This window comes from Mastigoproctus giganteus, chromosome 14 (genome assembly GCF_048544385.1).
Source record: "Mastigoproctus giganteus isolate SK-2022 chromosome 14, ASM4854438v1, whole genome shotgun sequence".
NCBI classification, from domain to species: Eukaryota; Metazoa; Arthropoda; class Arachnida; order Uropygi; family Thelyphonidae; genus Mastigoproctus; species Mastigoproctus giganteus.
Genome location: NC_143588.1, coordinates 96,562,370 through 96,578,910, shown reverse-complemented (window position 1 = coordinate 96,578,910; position 16,541 = coordinate 96,562,370). Strand labels below are relative to the sequence as shown.

The following is a 16,541-nucleotide window of genomic DNA, read 5'->3' as shown; positions in this document are numbered from 1 at the left end:
ACAAAGGAGATCGAAAAGAGGAGATTCCAAATTACTGTCTCTGACAGAGAATATCAGAGTGGGCATATGCACAAATACCACCTTTGAAGCAAAAGGAATTATACAGTGAATAATTAAAAGAATAGAGATGAACAGTGGTTGAATCAACCGATAATTGTGATTCTGTCAGAAAAAAGTAAGTGGTGCTTGGCAGACTAAGGGGAAATGGACATCACTGAGACTGGAACTGAGACCATGTATATTTATGAAATGAATGAAGAATTGTGTAGGTGGTTAGATCTTTTTTGCAGACAAGTTTGTTCTATTAGTTTGACTATTCATGATGCATTCAGCAGCAAATAAAAGGTGGGCCACGTATGAAGTAATGAAATTTTGAATATGGTATACACATAGCAAGAATATATGCAACTCTTCCACATAATGTGGCATCAACAATGCCTGAGCATACACAATACTCAGACCCACTGCAGTCACTACCTGGCAGAGTAGCAGCAGCAGCAAGATTATACACTAGTTGATCTGGATGCCTCCTAGAGTGTTACCAACAGGTTCGATCTGGTAGACTATCCAGTGGCAAGCCTGTGAACATCATTTTACAGCTGTACCTTTGAAATGTAAGGAAGATTGGATTATGCAGTGAAACTTATCAATAACTTTAAAAGATATCAATTATACTGCATGGTAGAAGTGATGGGGGGAGAGAAAACATGGGTTTCCCTAGTTCAAGCCACTAAGAAGCAAAGTAGTGGTATTGCACTGGTTGATGAGAATCATCTAGCACTGCCTAGTAAGAGTGGGGCAGCATTCCTCTGCATTGTGTGGAAGCCACACTTTGGTCCCCTGCTTATGTTAGTTCATATCTGGGTTTTCACCTCCAGTATACTAGGTGCAGTATTTAAGGCCCTAAGACATGTTACACCTAGGTTTACTAAGAGTCCCACCATTGTGAAGGTGCAAACAGATAATTTGGTTGTGGCAGAAAGATCGGACTTCAGTATAATTCAGTCCAGTTAACTCAAGTGTCACACCTGAATATCAATTCTCGACATCTTAAACCCCCAGGTAGCAAGTCCTAGCTTGTCATTCCAAAAGAATACTTGTGAGAATCCTCAAGGACCTTACTACAATATGCTCTGTACATAGCTCACAATTGTGACATATTTATTTATTCAATTTGTTGTTTACTCTGCAGTACTTGGATATTCTTGTTGAGACAAATATTTCATTTTCATTCAGATAGTTGTCCAATCTATATATCCCAACTACACACAGTCTTATGAAAGGTTACAATGGTTTCATACACTAAATGCTGAGGGCATCTTTATACTTGTTCACCAACACACAAAAGGTGTATAAATTTATATTGAGAGGGAATAATTTCAGAATAGATGTCTGAAATTTCCTTTAAAAGAGCAACTGTTTGAATGTTCACATCTACTCAGATACTACACAACCTTGATTCCTTACATCATTTGTCAATACTAGTGAAACATAAGGAACAAAAATTCAAATAGAAAGAAAATTCCAAGTTCTTGTAATGCTTTTGGGAAGGGAGGAGAGGAATAGTATCCTTTACTTCAGATGAAGATCTGGAGCATCCAAATTGAAATATTTAATTTTTGTTATATGTAGTGTCTAATGTGCACCTTTTGCTCCATAATTGTATTTTTATATTTCTCTTCATATTGATAATAGGTAGGAGTATGAAGTTATTCTTGAATTAAAGATAAAAAGATAAAAACAGAAATTAAACTTTCAGCTTATGAAAAAACTTTATCCCATATTAACAAGTTAGGGGAGGGAATTAAAAGCAGGGATAGTCACAGTGCAGTTCCAAAAACAGACCCATTTGTGAAAGCAGAGGTTAAACTGTAATAAGTGAACAAAAAAAAAATAATAATAATAAATAAATAAATTAAAAAAAAAATAAATAAAATAAATAAAAATAACCCCAGGGGCTCACATCTGGTGAGTATGGGCTTGGCAAACCCAAGGTCCTGAGCTGGAGATCATCATTTTTCTCTTTCTACTTTTCTCTCTCTCTCAGGGTAATTCGGGTATTTTTTTTTGGTTGGTGTAGCATAAGCCTCAGGCTTCCTTATATCACATGGCTAATAATAATAATAATAAGAGGTAAAATTGAGAAAAACCAGACGGTCAGGAGATATCTTCATTTTATTAATTCACAACCAGGATGATTATATTTTCTCAAACAGTAAGTAATAGAGGCAGTTCTCGCTTTGCGAGTTCTTGGGTTTACAAGTTTTTTTTTTTTTTCGAGTATTAAGAATCGACAAAATTGAAAATATCAACATTAATTGCAAAAAAAATTGAATGTTAAACATTCATAAATATAGCATTTCAAACCACCCGTGTAGCTATACAATACAGTGCACTTCGCTTTACGATATTAATACGTTCCATAGACACCACTGTATCGTGAAAATATCGTAATGTGAACCCAGTAACACTGTTTTTTAGTTATTCGTTCCAAGATCTTGAAAGTTGAAATTTTTGCTATATAACTAAGCTATTTATCTCTCTCAAAGGTCATTTTTATAATGTAAATTGTATTAGTTACCAATTCAAATCATTAAAATCCACTACACTTTCATCATTATAAGAATCAATTTTGAACGAGTTTTTGATATTTTTCTAAAGCACATTTTTCGAGGTCACTACCATAAAACAATTTGCATTTTCTGGTTTATTGAGTTTTTCTGTTACTGCAATAAATTATAAACAGGTAGTAAACTTGATGTTATTGCATTTGCAAAAATACCGATAGCTGGAATTGTGTGGGTTTTTACGTTATTATGGTGAAATGTGTTTCCCCTTCACTGCAATCTTCAATCATACAAAAATATAAATAAATTTTCAGAATCTTCTCTTCATTCCTTTTTTTTTTCTTTTCTTCAAGCTTTGTAAACTTGTTACGTCACGCGAATCTTGTTAGTTACAATCTCACTTGCGTGCATCGTATTAGTTAGTTGCAATTTGTGCGTGCCATTAAAAAATGCTTATGCATGCTATCGTGAAATTTATAAAGAAAAGAGAAGAGATTATCTTGGAAACAAACCCTTCTTGAAGCATTTCTGAAGAAGACGACTCCTTGTGCAACAAACCAACAATGAGTGATCAACGTGCATGCATTTAGTTGACGATGATGAATAAACATTTTTTAACATTTGTAAGTCATAAATAATTTCTTTAAATTATAATTTGCTTGATTTTACAGGCTATTTGTTTGTTTTTATTTATTTGGTTTTAATTTATTTGGATAAATCAATCATTGTTTAATCGCTTCATGGATTATCCTGAGATATCTCGTTTTTAGTTTTAAAAATTATTTGGAACTACACAAAATATCTCGGGAGACAATAATTTAGGACTGAAACGCATTTTTTCTGGCTAATTTTGCATTAGGCAGGTAAATCCCCAGTTTTCTCAGGATTTTCTTACGCCTGGCAACAAACGACTGGCTTTCGTTTTACTTATAGTGTACAGCAATATCAGAACAGTAGCATGTGTTCCTGTGCCGCCAATAAGCAAAATATAATTTGCCATCCTAAATACAGAATATACCCATGAAAATAATTCACAAAAAACAATATCGAAAAATATTTCGACACCCTCTTGAACTGCTGCTTGTAAGCGACACTTACCTTGCCTGTCCACTTCTGGCGGCCGTGTGTCAGAATGTAGTTATTTTGCGATTACTGCTTGTGATTTACACTTATTTTTTTAAATTTATTTATATAATGAGTAATGAAGGTTTTTTCTGTGCCTTTCTTTTAGCTCAAACACTAATATATTTAAAAAATCTGTATAATCTGCACACTTTTTGGCATACACAAGATAACTCGGGATAGCCCAAATGGGTTAATTACTCCCATGTATTTTCTACGAAAAAATTAATAAAAAACACAAACTATACAATGAGTATTTGCATGATGCATACTTTTAATCTGTAAAATAAAAAAAGTCGATCCATTATGGCACATTTTCCGGAACAAAATGTTCCAGGAAGGGGATAAACAAACTAATTAGCCAATTAATTTCATTATTGAGAACGTAACCCCTGTTTTTAGCATAACGTCTATGGGAAATAAATTTCCGCTTTACGAGCGCGCGCGCTAGGAACGAATTAACTCGTAAAGTCAGAAACTACCTGTATATGTGAGATATTAAGTCCTTGAGATTCACTGTTAATAAATGTTTTTATTTATGTGGCAAGTCACAATTTAAAATACACTAACAGAAAAGAATTTATTCCTTCAGTTTCATTTATCTATTCATTCATTCCTTCCTTCATTAGGTTACAAATGCTTATGAACTTCCACCATAAAATGACAACATTTTGTAGCAGGTGCATCAGCTGTTCTCAATCTTGCCTCTTTTAGACCTTCAAAATATGAACTCTGCTGTTGTTCTTTGAACCTGTCATTATATAGTTACTGATTCCATTCAGAATACTACCTACATCTTGTTACACAATACAATATTATGATTTTATTCTGTATAACAACATTATATTCTAAATTGTTTAGAAAGAGCTACTCATACTAGCAAATCTGTTATTAGCACATAATATTTGCTATGAAATGCAAATTATTTAAAAAAAAGAAATTAAAAAATTCATTACCTTTTGCACAATTTTACTGAGTTCATCAAAAGAAGCTTTGCAGTCTTGACAATAACGTTGTGCTAGCTGCTGTATGGCTCTGTTGACATTAGTTGATGACATGGATCCTGCCCCAGCTGATGTAGTTGCTGAACACGTTCCATCTTCTGGACCCCTATCGAGTAATCCATGCTCATAAATACGCAATAAAAGAAGTTCAAGTGCTGGCTTATTTGCAATAAGCTGTTTATAAACACGATCTGCTTTTTCTAATAAACTATTAATTGTGGCTACTGCTTTCTTACGATCCTCTTCATTTTCAATTGGATCAACTGCACAGCATGGTTTTGCTGTAAGAGTGTAATCGAATTTTGCATATTTACAAAATCCACAGGAATTACACAGAAAAGGATCTTTTTCATCATAGTTTATGGCACGACACTTATGACATTGGAATACATTTTCTCCACAGTTTGCACAAACTCCAGGATTGGCAGGAACAGAAGCACTGCAACGTGGACATTGAAGAGTTTCTGATGATGCTTGAAAATTTTCATAAAAATCAGCATACTCTATCATAAGATTGCAAGCCACAATTGGTAGAGGAAATTCAATTTTCAATTCTGTCTGACCTGCAGCTAGGGTACACTTTTTAGCTTTGTGCCAAATGGAAGGTCTATTTTTCAATTCAACAACAGATTGCACTGAACGGTTGTTGTAATATACATTCAGTGTATGGACCATTTTGTTTCTCTTAAGATCACCAATACGAAGTGTAATTTTGGATATGGTGTGACTACCAATAAGCTTTACTATTTGAGTTGTTGTAGTAAATCGGGAATCCACTTTAATTGCTGACAATTTTATGTTAGTATAAGGAACTTCAGGATTATTGCATACCAGACAAGGTTCACTCTCTAAATAAAACCCATCAAATTCTACTAAGCCTTGAAGAGAATTATAAATGTTAGAATTGGGATGATTCATAAGCAGCTGGTTTTGTTGATGCAAGACATCCAAGGCCTTCTCAATATATTCATGATCCTTCTTATCCAGCTGAGAAATCTTGAGTGTAAAAAAGCCAATTAGGTCTACAAATTGTGCTGCTTTGCGGCCATACATAGGTAACTGTGACCACAATTTCCACATTAAATCTAGAAGGACCTCTTGTTTAGTATTAATAGAATTCTTAAACAGATGGAAAATTAATGAATGTGCTTGCCATCGAACTGATGTCTGATTTGATTCTAATAAGAAAGAACGAATGAACTGAGTTAAAACATTAGAATCAACAAATTTGTTAACTTGTTGGGCAAGTACAAGATAGAGAGCTGTATTATATTTTGATGTTTCCTCACTATCCTCTTCTGGTTCTGATTTTTCTCGTTCTTTTCTTTGTTTGGCTGGAGAGCTAGTAGCTTGTGGAGTAGCACTTCCTGCAAACTGCTGCTGCTGAAGGCTTTTAGTTCCGCACAGTGCACACTGTAATAGCTGAAGAATCACAGGAGAAACACCTTCATCCAATAAGAAACTGACATGAATAAGAAATGATAAGATGCTTTCATCTTTCTGACAGAACTTCTGCCAATTATAAGTTCTAGAGGTGGCTATTTCAGTACAAGCTTTCAAGTGTTCAATCAAGGTAATTAGGGAGTCATATGGAAGACTTACAATAGAACTTCCTAGAGACTGATTATCAAACCCTCCCTGGTGACAAATTATTTTTACATCTTTCATGTGCGACTCCAAGGCATGGAAATCTCTTAGTTGCCGATATTTATCTTTAGAACCACATATAAAGAGTAATAGTTTGCGAACTTGCCTACGAACAAAAGGAGTTTGTTGTATCATCATATATTCACAAAGATAGGAATACCAAGCTTGATTAAATGTGATAGGAGGAGAAGAAGGAAGGGAACTAACTATTTTTTTGATTTGATAAGGCAGTCTTAGAACCATTTCAGTTAGTAATTGAGGATAAGCTTCAAATACATCACTTGCATGGCCTTTAACATACTGTCGCAAGAAAAATGGTGACATGTCTGGAGGGGGAGAAGAAGGGTGAGGTTTCAAGAGATTGCCTGTAATGCTCGATGATTTATCATCCATTTGCATAACTTTCCAGTAATCTAAAAGTGATTTTAAAATTTGCAAAGAATACTCAATTATGTTACTGTTAAGAAGGGCGAGTGCTGTGGCACCGCTGCAAAAAGTTGATGACTCTCCAGCTGAAGGTTTCACACTGCCTTTAACACGTGACATCATAATGCTTAGTAATCGCATGATTATTAGGTGAACTTCTCTTTCTGGTGTGCGTTCTGCAATCTTTGATACATCTGTGTTACCAATATTCAACTCAAAAATTACTGCTGTCAACAGGCTGTCCAATGCAGCTCTATCTTTTTCTTCTTCTCCAACTAAGTCTGAACTAAGCATGAGAATAACCTAAACAGAGTGGAAAAAATTAAAAACATAAATTTTTGAAATTATAAATTCTTTAAGCAATATATGCATATATCATCCAATTAACTAACTATCAATGATAAATATTTAGAGTAAAAAACATTACAATTAGTAACAACTAAATCATTTGCTTAAGAACTACGGAAATTAAAAATCTCTCATTAGAGATAATATTCTTTAAAATTGAAATATATTACATTCATCATACTGTATTAAATAACTAGCAGTTTCTTCTGAGGAAGTATATCTTATATACAGTGCTATTCAATTAAAATGCAATAGTTTGCCAGAGAATCAAAACAAATACAGAATTTAATTAAAACTGTTATTCACTGTATAAGCATATAACAAGGAGTATGCTTTAGAGTGTTGCAAAAGCAGTTCACAATGTTTTGGTTCAGTTTAATCCACAGAATGTGTATTGTTTGCATTAGCCTCAGTCCTGAATGGACCCTGCAGATAAAAATATGGAGATGACAGATCTGATGGCTGGGGAGATTCGCTGATGTGCATGCAGTATGTACAGCTAATCTACAGTGGTTAATGTCTCATTAAAGAAACAAACGTGGCATGTGACATGGCATAACATGAACCTTCCCTTCCACACAACCTTATGTGAATGTAACAGTCATTTTAATATTGTGAAGAATTTTCTGTCTAACCATTAACATAACTATCCACACAAAACAAGGCTTCATCCTCCATGTGACATGGCATAACATGAACCTTCCCTTCCACACAACCTTATGTGAATGTAACAGTCATTTTAATATTGTGAAGAATTTTCTGTCTAACCATTAACATAACTATCCACACAAAACAAGGCTTCATCTGAGTAAAATAGTTGTCCAGAGCATCATCCCTAGATGAATGAAATGGCAAAACAAATTACAATATTTTAATTTCACAATAATAATACTCACTCCATGTATAATTTTTTGAGGAAAAATGACAGTTTATTGAAAATAGATTAACAGTTAAAAAAACATTCCAATTACCATTAATAACCACCCATGTATCATTCGTGGGCAGTTGCTAACAGTCATCTGTTTTCTAGACTTGACAACAACGATATCATATACTTGAATTTCAGGAAAGCTTTTGATATTGTTGCACATGGAAGACTGCTGTACAAATTGGAGAGGTATGGCATCAAGGGTAAGTTGCTACAATGGATAAAGGGATGGTTGAGTGGGAGACAACAGAGAGTGGAAATTAATGGACACTGCTCTTCATGGACAAATGTTATTAGTGGAGTTCCCCAGGGTTTGGTGTTGGGCCCATTGTTGTTTTGCATATTTATCAATGATATTGATGAAGGTATATCAGGTTTAATGTGCAAGTTTGCAGGGTTGTTAATGACAGTAATGACAGTATGATACTCCAACTGGATCTAGATAAGTTGGCAAAATGGGCTGAGAAGTGGCAACTGGAGTTTAATATTGACAAATGCAAAGTACTGCATATGGGTAGCATTAACTGAAGAGAAACGTATCAACTGGGTGGTACTACACTCAGGGAAGTGGAAAGTGAAAAAGACCTGGGGAGTAATTGTGCAGCCAAATATGAAGTTCGCTGAGCAGTGCAGACAGGCTGCCAGGGCAAGTCATGGAGTCTTGTCAATGATATATAGGAATTTTCCTAGCAGGGACAGGGAGGTGATAATCCCGTTATACAAAGCAATGGTCAGGCCACACCTAGAGTACTGTGTACAAGTCTGGAGGCCTCATTTTAGGAAGGATGTAGAGTTGCTAGAACGAGTACAAAGAAGGGCAACAAGATTGGTGAGGGGGAACAAAGTGGTGCTCTTACCAAGAAAGGCTTAAGTTCTGCAAATTGCAGCGCCTGGCGAGTAGGCACCTGCGAGGTGATCTGATCGAGGTGTATAAGGCCTTGAATGGGTTGAGCAAGCTGAATGCTAATGGGATTCTTCGTCTTGCTCAGACTAAGAACCTGAGGGGGCACAGTTTCAAACTGAGGAAAGATAGTTGTAGAATAGATGTGCAGAAATTTGCCTTTAGCTAATGGGTAGTTGATTGGTGGAACAGGCTTCCATCTTTTGTTGTGGAAGCTAATAGCCTAAATAAATTTAAGGCTGAGCTGGATAGGCATTTGGAACGAATGAAGGGATGAAATGGGAGGGGTTTTTTTTTTTTTTTTTTGGCTGATGCTGCATAAGCTTGCTTTCTTGCATCATATGCAAGAAAGCAAGCTAATGCTAATATCCATAAGGATATCAAAATGTCAAACAACATATAAAATGGTAGAGTCATCACAGGTGTTTTTAGATAGCTGGCAGAAGGCAGTTTCATTTTGACAGAACTGGTTTTGGAGGAGTAGTATGGCACATATTAATACAGCGCACAAAATGGATTTTTCCAAAAAAGAAAATGTTTGTTTTGGAACATTACATCTAAATCAATTTTGCAATGCCAAAATGATGTAATCTATACTAACCAGGCTGGTACCAAATAAAATAACCACTTTTTTTTTTTTTTTTTTTTTTTTATGAGAACCCCAAACACGAGAGGTATTAGAACCTATAGTACTTAGTACCGTGCTTGGGTTGGAGGTTGAGAAGACGAAAGAAGATATTTGTTGACATTGGACTTGAACTTCTGTAGATTGTAATTTTCAGGAAATACGTATGAAGGAAGGTTGTTCCAGAAAACGGCAGTTGAATGAATAAATGAGGAAGATGAAAAGTTGGTTCTGTGGGTTTGACGTTGGACAGTAAATGGATGTTGGCTGGTGGCGGCACGTGTTCGGACTGTTTTGAAAGAGAGAGCGGAAATTATAGAAGCCAATTCGGAAGAACAGTGCCCATGGAAGTATCTGAAGAAGAGGCATGCAGCAGAAACAGTACATCTATGAGAAAGCGAGTGGAGAGACTCTGTGAGAGATGAATCATCAATTAACCTATATGCCCTCTTCTGAATGGAATCAAGAAGCCTGAGACAGGTTTTGGGGGCACCACCCCCAGATGTGGGAACAATATTCCATGGCAGGGCGGATTTGCGATTTATACAGAGTGAGCAGCTGTTTGGAAGAAAAGTAACGCCAAGAGCGAAAGAGAAAACCAAGTTTTTTAGATGCAGACGAAGCAATATTTGTAATGTGCTTGTGCCAAGAGAGATTAGAAGTCAGGGTAATCCCCAAAAGAGATATATCATTTTGCCTAGAAATCGGAGTGTCACTAAAGATAAGCATAGGAGCAGAAGAATCCTTTTTGCGAGATATAAGACAAGACTGAGTTTTAGAAGGGTTGAAATCAACTAAGTTGTCTTTGCCCCACTGGAGAATTACCTGAAGATCGGCATTTAAGGAATTGGCAGCAGATTTTCGAGAAGTTGAAGCTGATTGAGCAGGACAAGGTTTCTCAAAATGGAAAGTTGAATGCAATGTGCTATCATCGGCAAAACTATAGATAGGATTTCCAGTCAATGGAAGAAGGTCATTGATATACAAGAGGAAAAGAGTGGGGGAAAGAACTGAACCTTGGGGGACACCGGCATTAGTGGAGAAGTTAGAAGACAGAGAGCCATCTACCATCACCCTCAGTGAGCGATCAGAGAGAAAACTGGATAACCAATTACTAAAAACAGTTGGCAAACCATAAGATGGAAGCTTGTTTAGAAGACCTTTATGCCAAACACGATCAAAAGCCTTTGAGATGTCAAGAGCAACTACTTGTGTTTCAACGAACCTTTCCATTGAATTAGTCCATAAATGGGTTACATAAGCCAGAATATCACCAGTGGATCGACACTGACGGAATCCATACTGGCGATCGTTGATCAGACGGAAGGATTCTAGGTAGTTTAAGAGTTGGCGGTTAATTGATTTCTCCATTACTTTAGAAAGAGTAGAAGTAATTGCAATGGGACGATAATTGGATGGGAGGGATTTGTCACCCTTTTTAGGAACTGGCTGGATATGAGCAAATTTCCAAGCAGAAGGAAAAACACCTTTGGAATAAGAAAGTGAAAAAAGGCGGCAAAGAATAGGAGTAAGTTCAGGAGCACAAGTTTTGAGAACAAGTGGAGAAATACCATCGGGACCTGGAGCTTTCTTAGCATCAAGATTCATCAAAATCCTTCTGATATCCTTTTGACGGAAGACCACAGGAGGCATTGAATGGAGCGTGTTAGGAATGGTGGGAGGTGTTTTACCAAGATCATTAATACATGAGCTGGAAGAAAAATGGGATGCTAGCAGGTCAGCTTTATCCTTGGCTGAAGTGACAACAGAACCATCTGGTTTGGACAGAGGTGGGAGCAGAGATGGGCAAAAGTTGCGGCCAATAGCTTTGGCAAGAGACCAGAATGCTCGGCTACCATTAGGGCAAGAAGCAAGTTTTCTACTCTTAGCCTGTTCAAACTCTAGTTTGGACTGATTAATAACTGCTTTACAATTGTTGCGAGCTTTGGTGTAGGCAGAAAATGAAACTGAAGAATTAGAAACAAGCCAATTACGATATGCAACATTCTTCTCTTGGACAGCCTTAGCACATTTATTGGAAAACCAAGGTTTAGATAAAGGACGAGATTTTAAAGTGGAGTGTGGGATAAAGGATTCCATTCCTGCAAGAATAATTTCACTGACATGATCTGAGCAAACGTTGACATCAGAAGTTTTGAAACAGTAATCAGACCAAGGAAAAGAAGAAAAGAAGTCTCGCAGGTCATCCCATTTTGAATTCTTGTAATGCCAAACAATACGAGGTTGGGAATAGCCATGAGATAAAGGTTCCATTGGAGAAGAGACAATCACCAAGTTGTGATCTGAAGTGCCTAAAGGACCTCTCACTTTGACCTTGTACTTAGAAGGGTTGTTTGTGAGAAAAAGATCAAGCGTATTGGCTGTATGATTAGGATTGTCCGGTATTCTTGTAGGTAAATGAACAATCTGTGCTAGGTTATTAGTAATTGCAAAAGCCTCAGCATCTCGACCTGCTGGGTCGGTGTGACTAGAAAATGGAAGCCAGCTGGAGTTGTGAACGTTAAAATCACCAAGGAAAATTACCTCACTGTTAGGAAAGTTGGACTGGAGAAAGTCAAGTTGCAAAGAGAGGAAGTCAAAGAGCTCCAAGTGATTAGTGGAGTTGGGAGAACGGTATAGACAACAGATGAATTTGACACAATGAGGTAGAGAGATTTTAAGCCAGAGAAGATCAAAGAGAGGAGATTCCAAATTGCCAAGTCTCTGACAGGGAATATCAGAATGGATATATGCACAAGTACCACCTTTGAGGCGAAAGGAATCATACAGCAAATAATTTGGACATCTGAGATGAGAAGTAGTTGAATCAACTGATAACTGAGATTCAGTCAGAAAAAGTACATGGGGTTTGGAAGACTGCAAGTGGAAATGGACATCGTTGAGATTGGAATTAAGACCACGTATATTTGTGAAATGAATCAGGAAGTCCTTGGGAGGTTTAGATCTTTTCGCAGATAAGCTTGCTCTATTATTTTGACAATTCATGGTGTATTCAATAGTAAGAAAAAGTGGGTGGGACATGCTGTATGAAGTAATGAAATTTTTGGATATGGCGTACATGTGGTAAGAATATACCAAGATCCTTGACATAACGTGGCCTCGACAATGCTCCCCACATACACACTACTCGGACTCCCTCCAGTCACTATCTGGCAGAGTAGAGGTAGCAAGATTATACACTAGCTGATCCGGAAGTCTCCTAGAGAGTTACCAATAGGTTTGGTCCGGTGTACTAACTAGCGGCCGGCCTGCGAACACCGTTTTAGAGCTGTACCCTCGAAATGTAAGGAATATTGGATCTCGCCACGACATTCATCATAACCTCAAAAATCATCAATCATACTGCATGATGGAAGAGATAGGGAAGGGTTGGCCGGAACTTAGCTCTAGAGACTAAACATGGGTTCCACCACTTCAAGCCTCCAATAAGCAAAGTGGTGGTATTTCACCGGTTGATGAGAGTCATCTACCACCTAGTACTGCCTGGTAACACAGAGGGGCGGCGTTCCTCCATGTGGTGTGGGCGCCACACCTCGACCCCTGCTTACGTTGGTTCACACCTGGGTGGTCACCCACCATGTACTTGTGCATGGAGGTTATACCCAGGATTACTAACAGTCCCACCATCGTGAAGGTGCAAGCAGAGGATTTGGCTGTCACAGACCGTCCGGACTTCGCCGAAATTGGGTCCACTTGACTTAAGTGTCACCCGAATATCAGTTCCATCAGCGTTTTAGACTCCCAGGTAGCAAGAACAGTTTGTCAGGCATATCTGAGAGAATGTCTGTGACAACCTCAAGGACCACTTATTGCATCTCAGCATTTTTGCCGAACAGTGTGAATGTCTGTTGTTGTTATTTGGTTTTTAGGAGCATTAGCAACTAAGGCCATATTGCTCCAGGGTATGCGGTGGTCATTCCCTGACCTTTCCGCATCCTCTGTATTTGGTGGTGACGGGCTCGAACCCCGGTCTAATCAAGAAGCGTGTGCTACGCACTGCTGCTCCTTCCCACATAGCTACGGCAATTTTAATTGAAGATACAGTTCAGGAAGATGAAGGAAGCCTTATGAGAAATTAGAAACTCTGGATTTAAACTGCAAATAATTATTAGTTCTGTAATAGAATAATTTAAAAGTAATTATTTATTTGATTAGTCTTTAATTAGTTGTTCAAAGAAATCTGTCGAACAAAATGAACTCTGAGTTTAATATAATTATCCTTACATCAATTTTACCTTCCATCTTTTTTTCAGAAGCAACAGGAGAATTTCTCTTATGTTAATTTTTTTAACTTGAAGGACGGAGGATTTGTTATGACTATTGCTTTATAAACTGATGAAAAATGAACATTCTTAGTGTTGATAAATTTTTACAGACGGTTTGTGGAAGACCGCTCAAGGATAATACCACTTACTGTTGAACTTACTAAGAATAGGAGAAGGATTACTTCAGCTACAATGTAACTCACTCAAAGTTAAATCAACCTTTCTTTATTTCATGTGATGCTTCTGAGATTGTTATTGCTGCTACAGTTCAAAAGAAGGATAGAGACAATCTAAAGCAAAACTGTTATCTTAGCAGGTCACTGAACAAGGCAAAAAGGGGGAACTTCATAACAGAGGGAAAAAATACCACTGTTTCAGTTTATCCTATCTGAAAGCTAAGGTACCTTACTTATTGGACAGAAAAATCTACATACAGCAAACTTGGACCACAACCATTAAGTTTCATTTCACATATGAAAGACAAAAATCAGATTCCTTAAATAGGTCTTTGAGCATGTAGGGCTTTGATATACAGGTCTTGTATGATCCTGGTACGAATAATGTAGTTGCAGGATAATTATCTAGAGTGGAATCCACAAGAAAAAAATACTAAGAAATCACATTTGAATTCTGACAGTAAGGTGAAAAAAAAAAAAAAAAAAGGCAAACTGCAGCCATTATCAATCCACTGCAGGATAAAGCCTCCTCAACATGTTGAGGAGGCTTTATCCTGCATTGGATTCATGTTGGGGGAAATGGACCATAATCTGCCACGCTGGTCCAGTGCAGGTTGGCAGATCAACCATATTTAGCAGTCAGGGGCTTGAACCCCAGTCTACTCAAGGAGCATGTGCTATTGCACTCCTGCTCCTGACAACGCGTGTTGTCACGTACCCCTCCGTGACAGCACAAATATGCGGCTCTTCTGGGTTTGCCATGAAAAGATAATCCGCTGCGATATTGACATTCATCTACCATATCACTTAAATCGTAATATAATACTTCAGTGGATTGTTCGTTATCAGGATCTTGTGAATATCTTATGTTATGTCTGAGCTGTTTAATGGTTCACTGAGTTTCGGCCTGTTCTTCGTCCATATTAGTTACTTGCTTCCTGTGCATTGAATTTCCACTTGCTCCACCCTCATTGAACTTATTCTATGATAAGTTCGTAACCTTTTGGCATGTTTCTCTCTATATTTCCGTGAAGACTCATGACAGCATCGTTTTCTCTCAGAATCGGTGATTGCCAATCTAGATTTCGGCATTCTGTTAATTGCTAATTTGCTAATTATATGTTAGTATGTATAATTAGCAAATTAAACGTCACGGATTCCAGACAATTGTACAAACTATACAAATGTTTAAAATATTTACAAAATACTAAACTATTTACAAATATACAAATTATATCGGATCCCTTCATAAGCTGACATTACAATGGAACATCAAATGATGCTTAGCGTAGTCATGTATTAGACAGTGAACACGTGCACGAGGTTGGTGAACGTTATGGAGGCTCGAATAAGTGACGTAATTAACCCTCCCTCTTCTCCCATTGGCTCAAATAAATATCACTAGGTGAAAAATTTTTTGATGTGAAAACATTATGGTGGCACTAGAGTAAAATTGATTGGTAATGAAATTTTATTGTAACGGAAATGATGCAGTTGATTGTTAACGGAAATGACGCAATTGATTTTTGATGCGAAAATATCTAAGGCAGCACTAGAGTAATATCGATTGGAAAAGGTTTTACTCTAGTGATTTACTCTAATGTTGATTCGGTAGAGTAAGCAGAGGGTAGTAATATTATGCAAGAATAAAAGCAGAATATTATGCAAGAAAATGGGTTGTAATATTATGCAAGAATAAAATGCCAGTTTTTGATCAACATCAACCTTCTAAGTACTGTAAGGAAAAAAGCAAGTTTCAATCAAACCGTTCAAAAATTTAAATGCTTTTACAATTGCGATAATATTATGCAAGAATAAAATGCAAAATTTTGATCAAAATCAGCCGTCCAAGTTGCGTAAGTTTTTATCAAGCCGTTCAAAAATTTAAACAAACTTGGATAGAGAATTTAAATTTTAAATTCTGTATTCAAGCCAAGAATAGAGAATTGACTGTTAGTGACCACCCACATGATACTAAATGTGTGGTCACTAAAAAACACTCGTGCTGCACTTGACAGGTGCTCAACTTTGTTTTTCATTTAGGGAAAACGTTTTTGGTGTTCCTGAATTGTGCTTGGAGTATACTAGTATTTGACCTTTTACTAATGAAATTTACTAGTACTTTTTTTTAATGTAATCAAAACTACACAAGCATATATATTTCTGTTTATTATGTATATAAATATTAAGAATATACACACATATAACATACTATGTCACTTTCATTTTCAAGTTTGATTCAAATTTTTTGGCATTCAGTGTGAAAAATTCGAAATTTTAAAATAATGCATTTCAACCTATTTCTGCTGCTTACATATTAGGTATATAAATAGTAAAAACACGCACACTCTGTGCTTGGAAATCCATCTATCCATATATTGTTTGATTCCTCTTTGGAAGAGCTTTTGAGAATTATTAATTTTGTTTGTATAAATTTAGCAGAGTTTGAGCTAGGTGAGATTTTAATTTTTCAACTTTAGCCATGGAAGGCTGGATATTCCAGTAAGAGCT

The 16,541-nt window shown here is 36.7% G+C and overlaps 1 protein-coding gene across 1 annotated transcript in view; it reads right to left on the bottom strand.

Annotated features, from left to right (window-relative positions):
- Positions 1-16,541, bottom strand: part of poe (E3 ubiquitin-protein ligase-like protein poe) — an 849,790-nt gene that overhangs the window by 150,890 nt on the left and 682,359 nt on the right. The window contains exon 58 of the mRNA XM_090388478.1: positions 4,646-7,069. Coding sequence (XP_090244604.1) covers positions 4,646-7,069 — 2,424 coding nt within the window. The remainder of the gene's footprint in view (positions 1-4,645; positions 7,070-16,541) is intronic.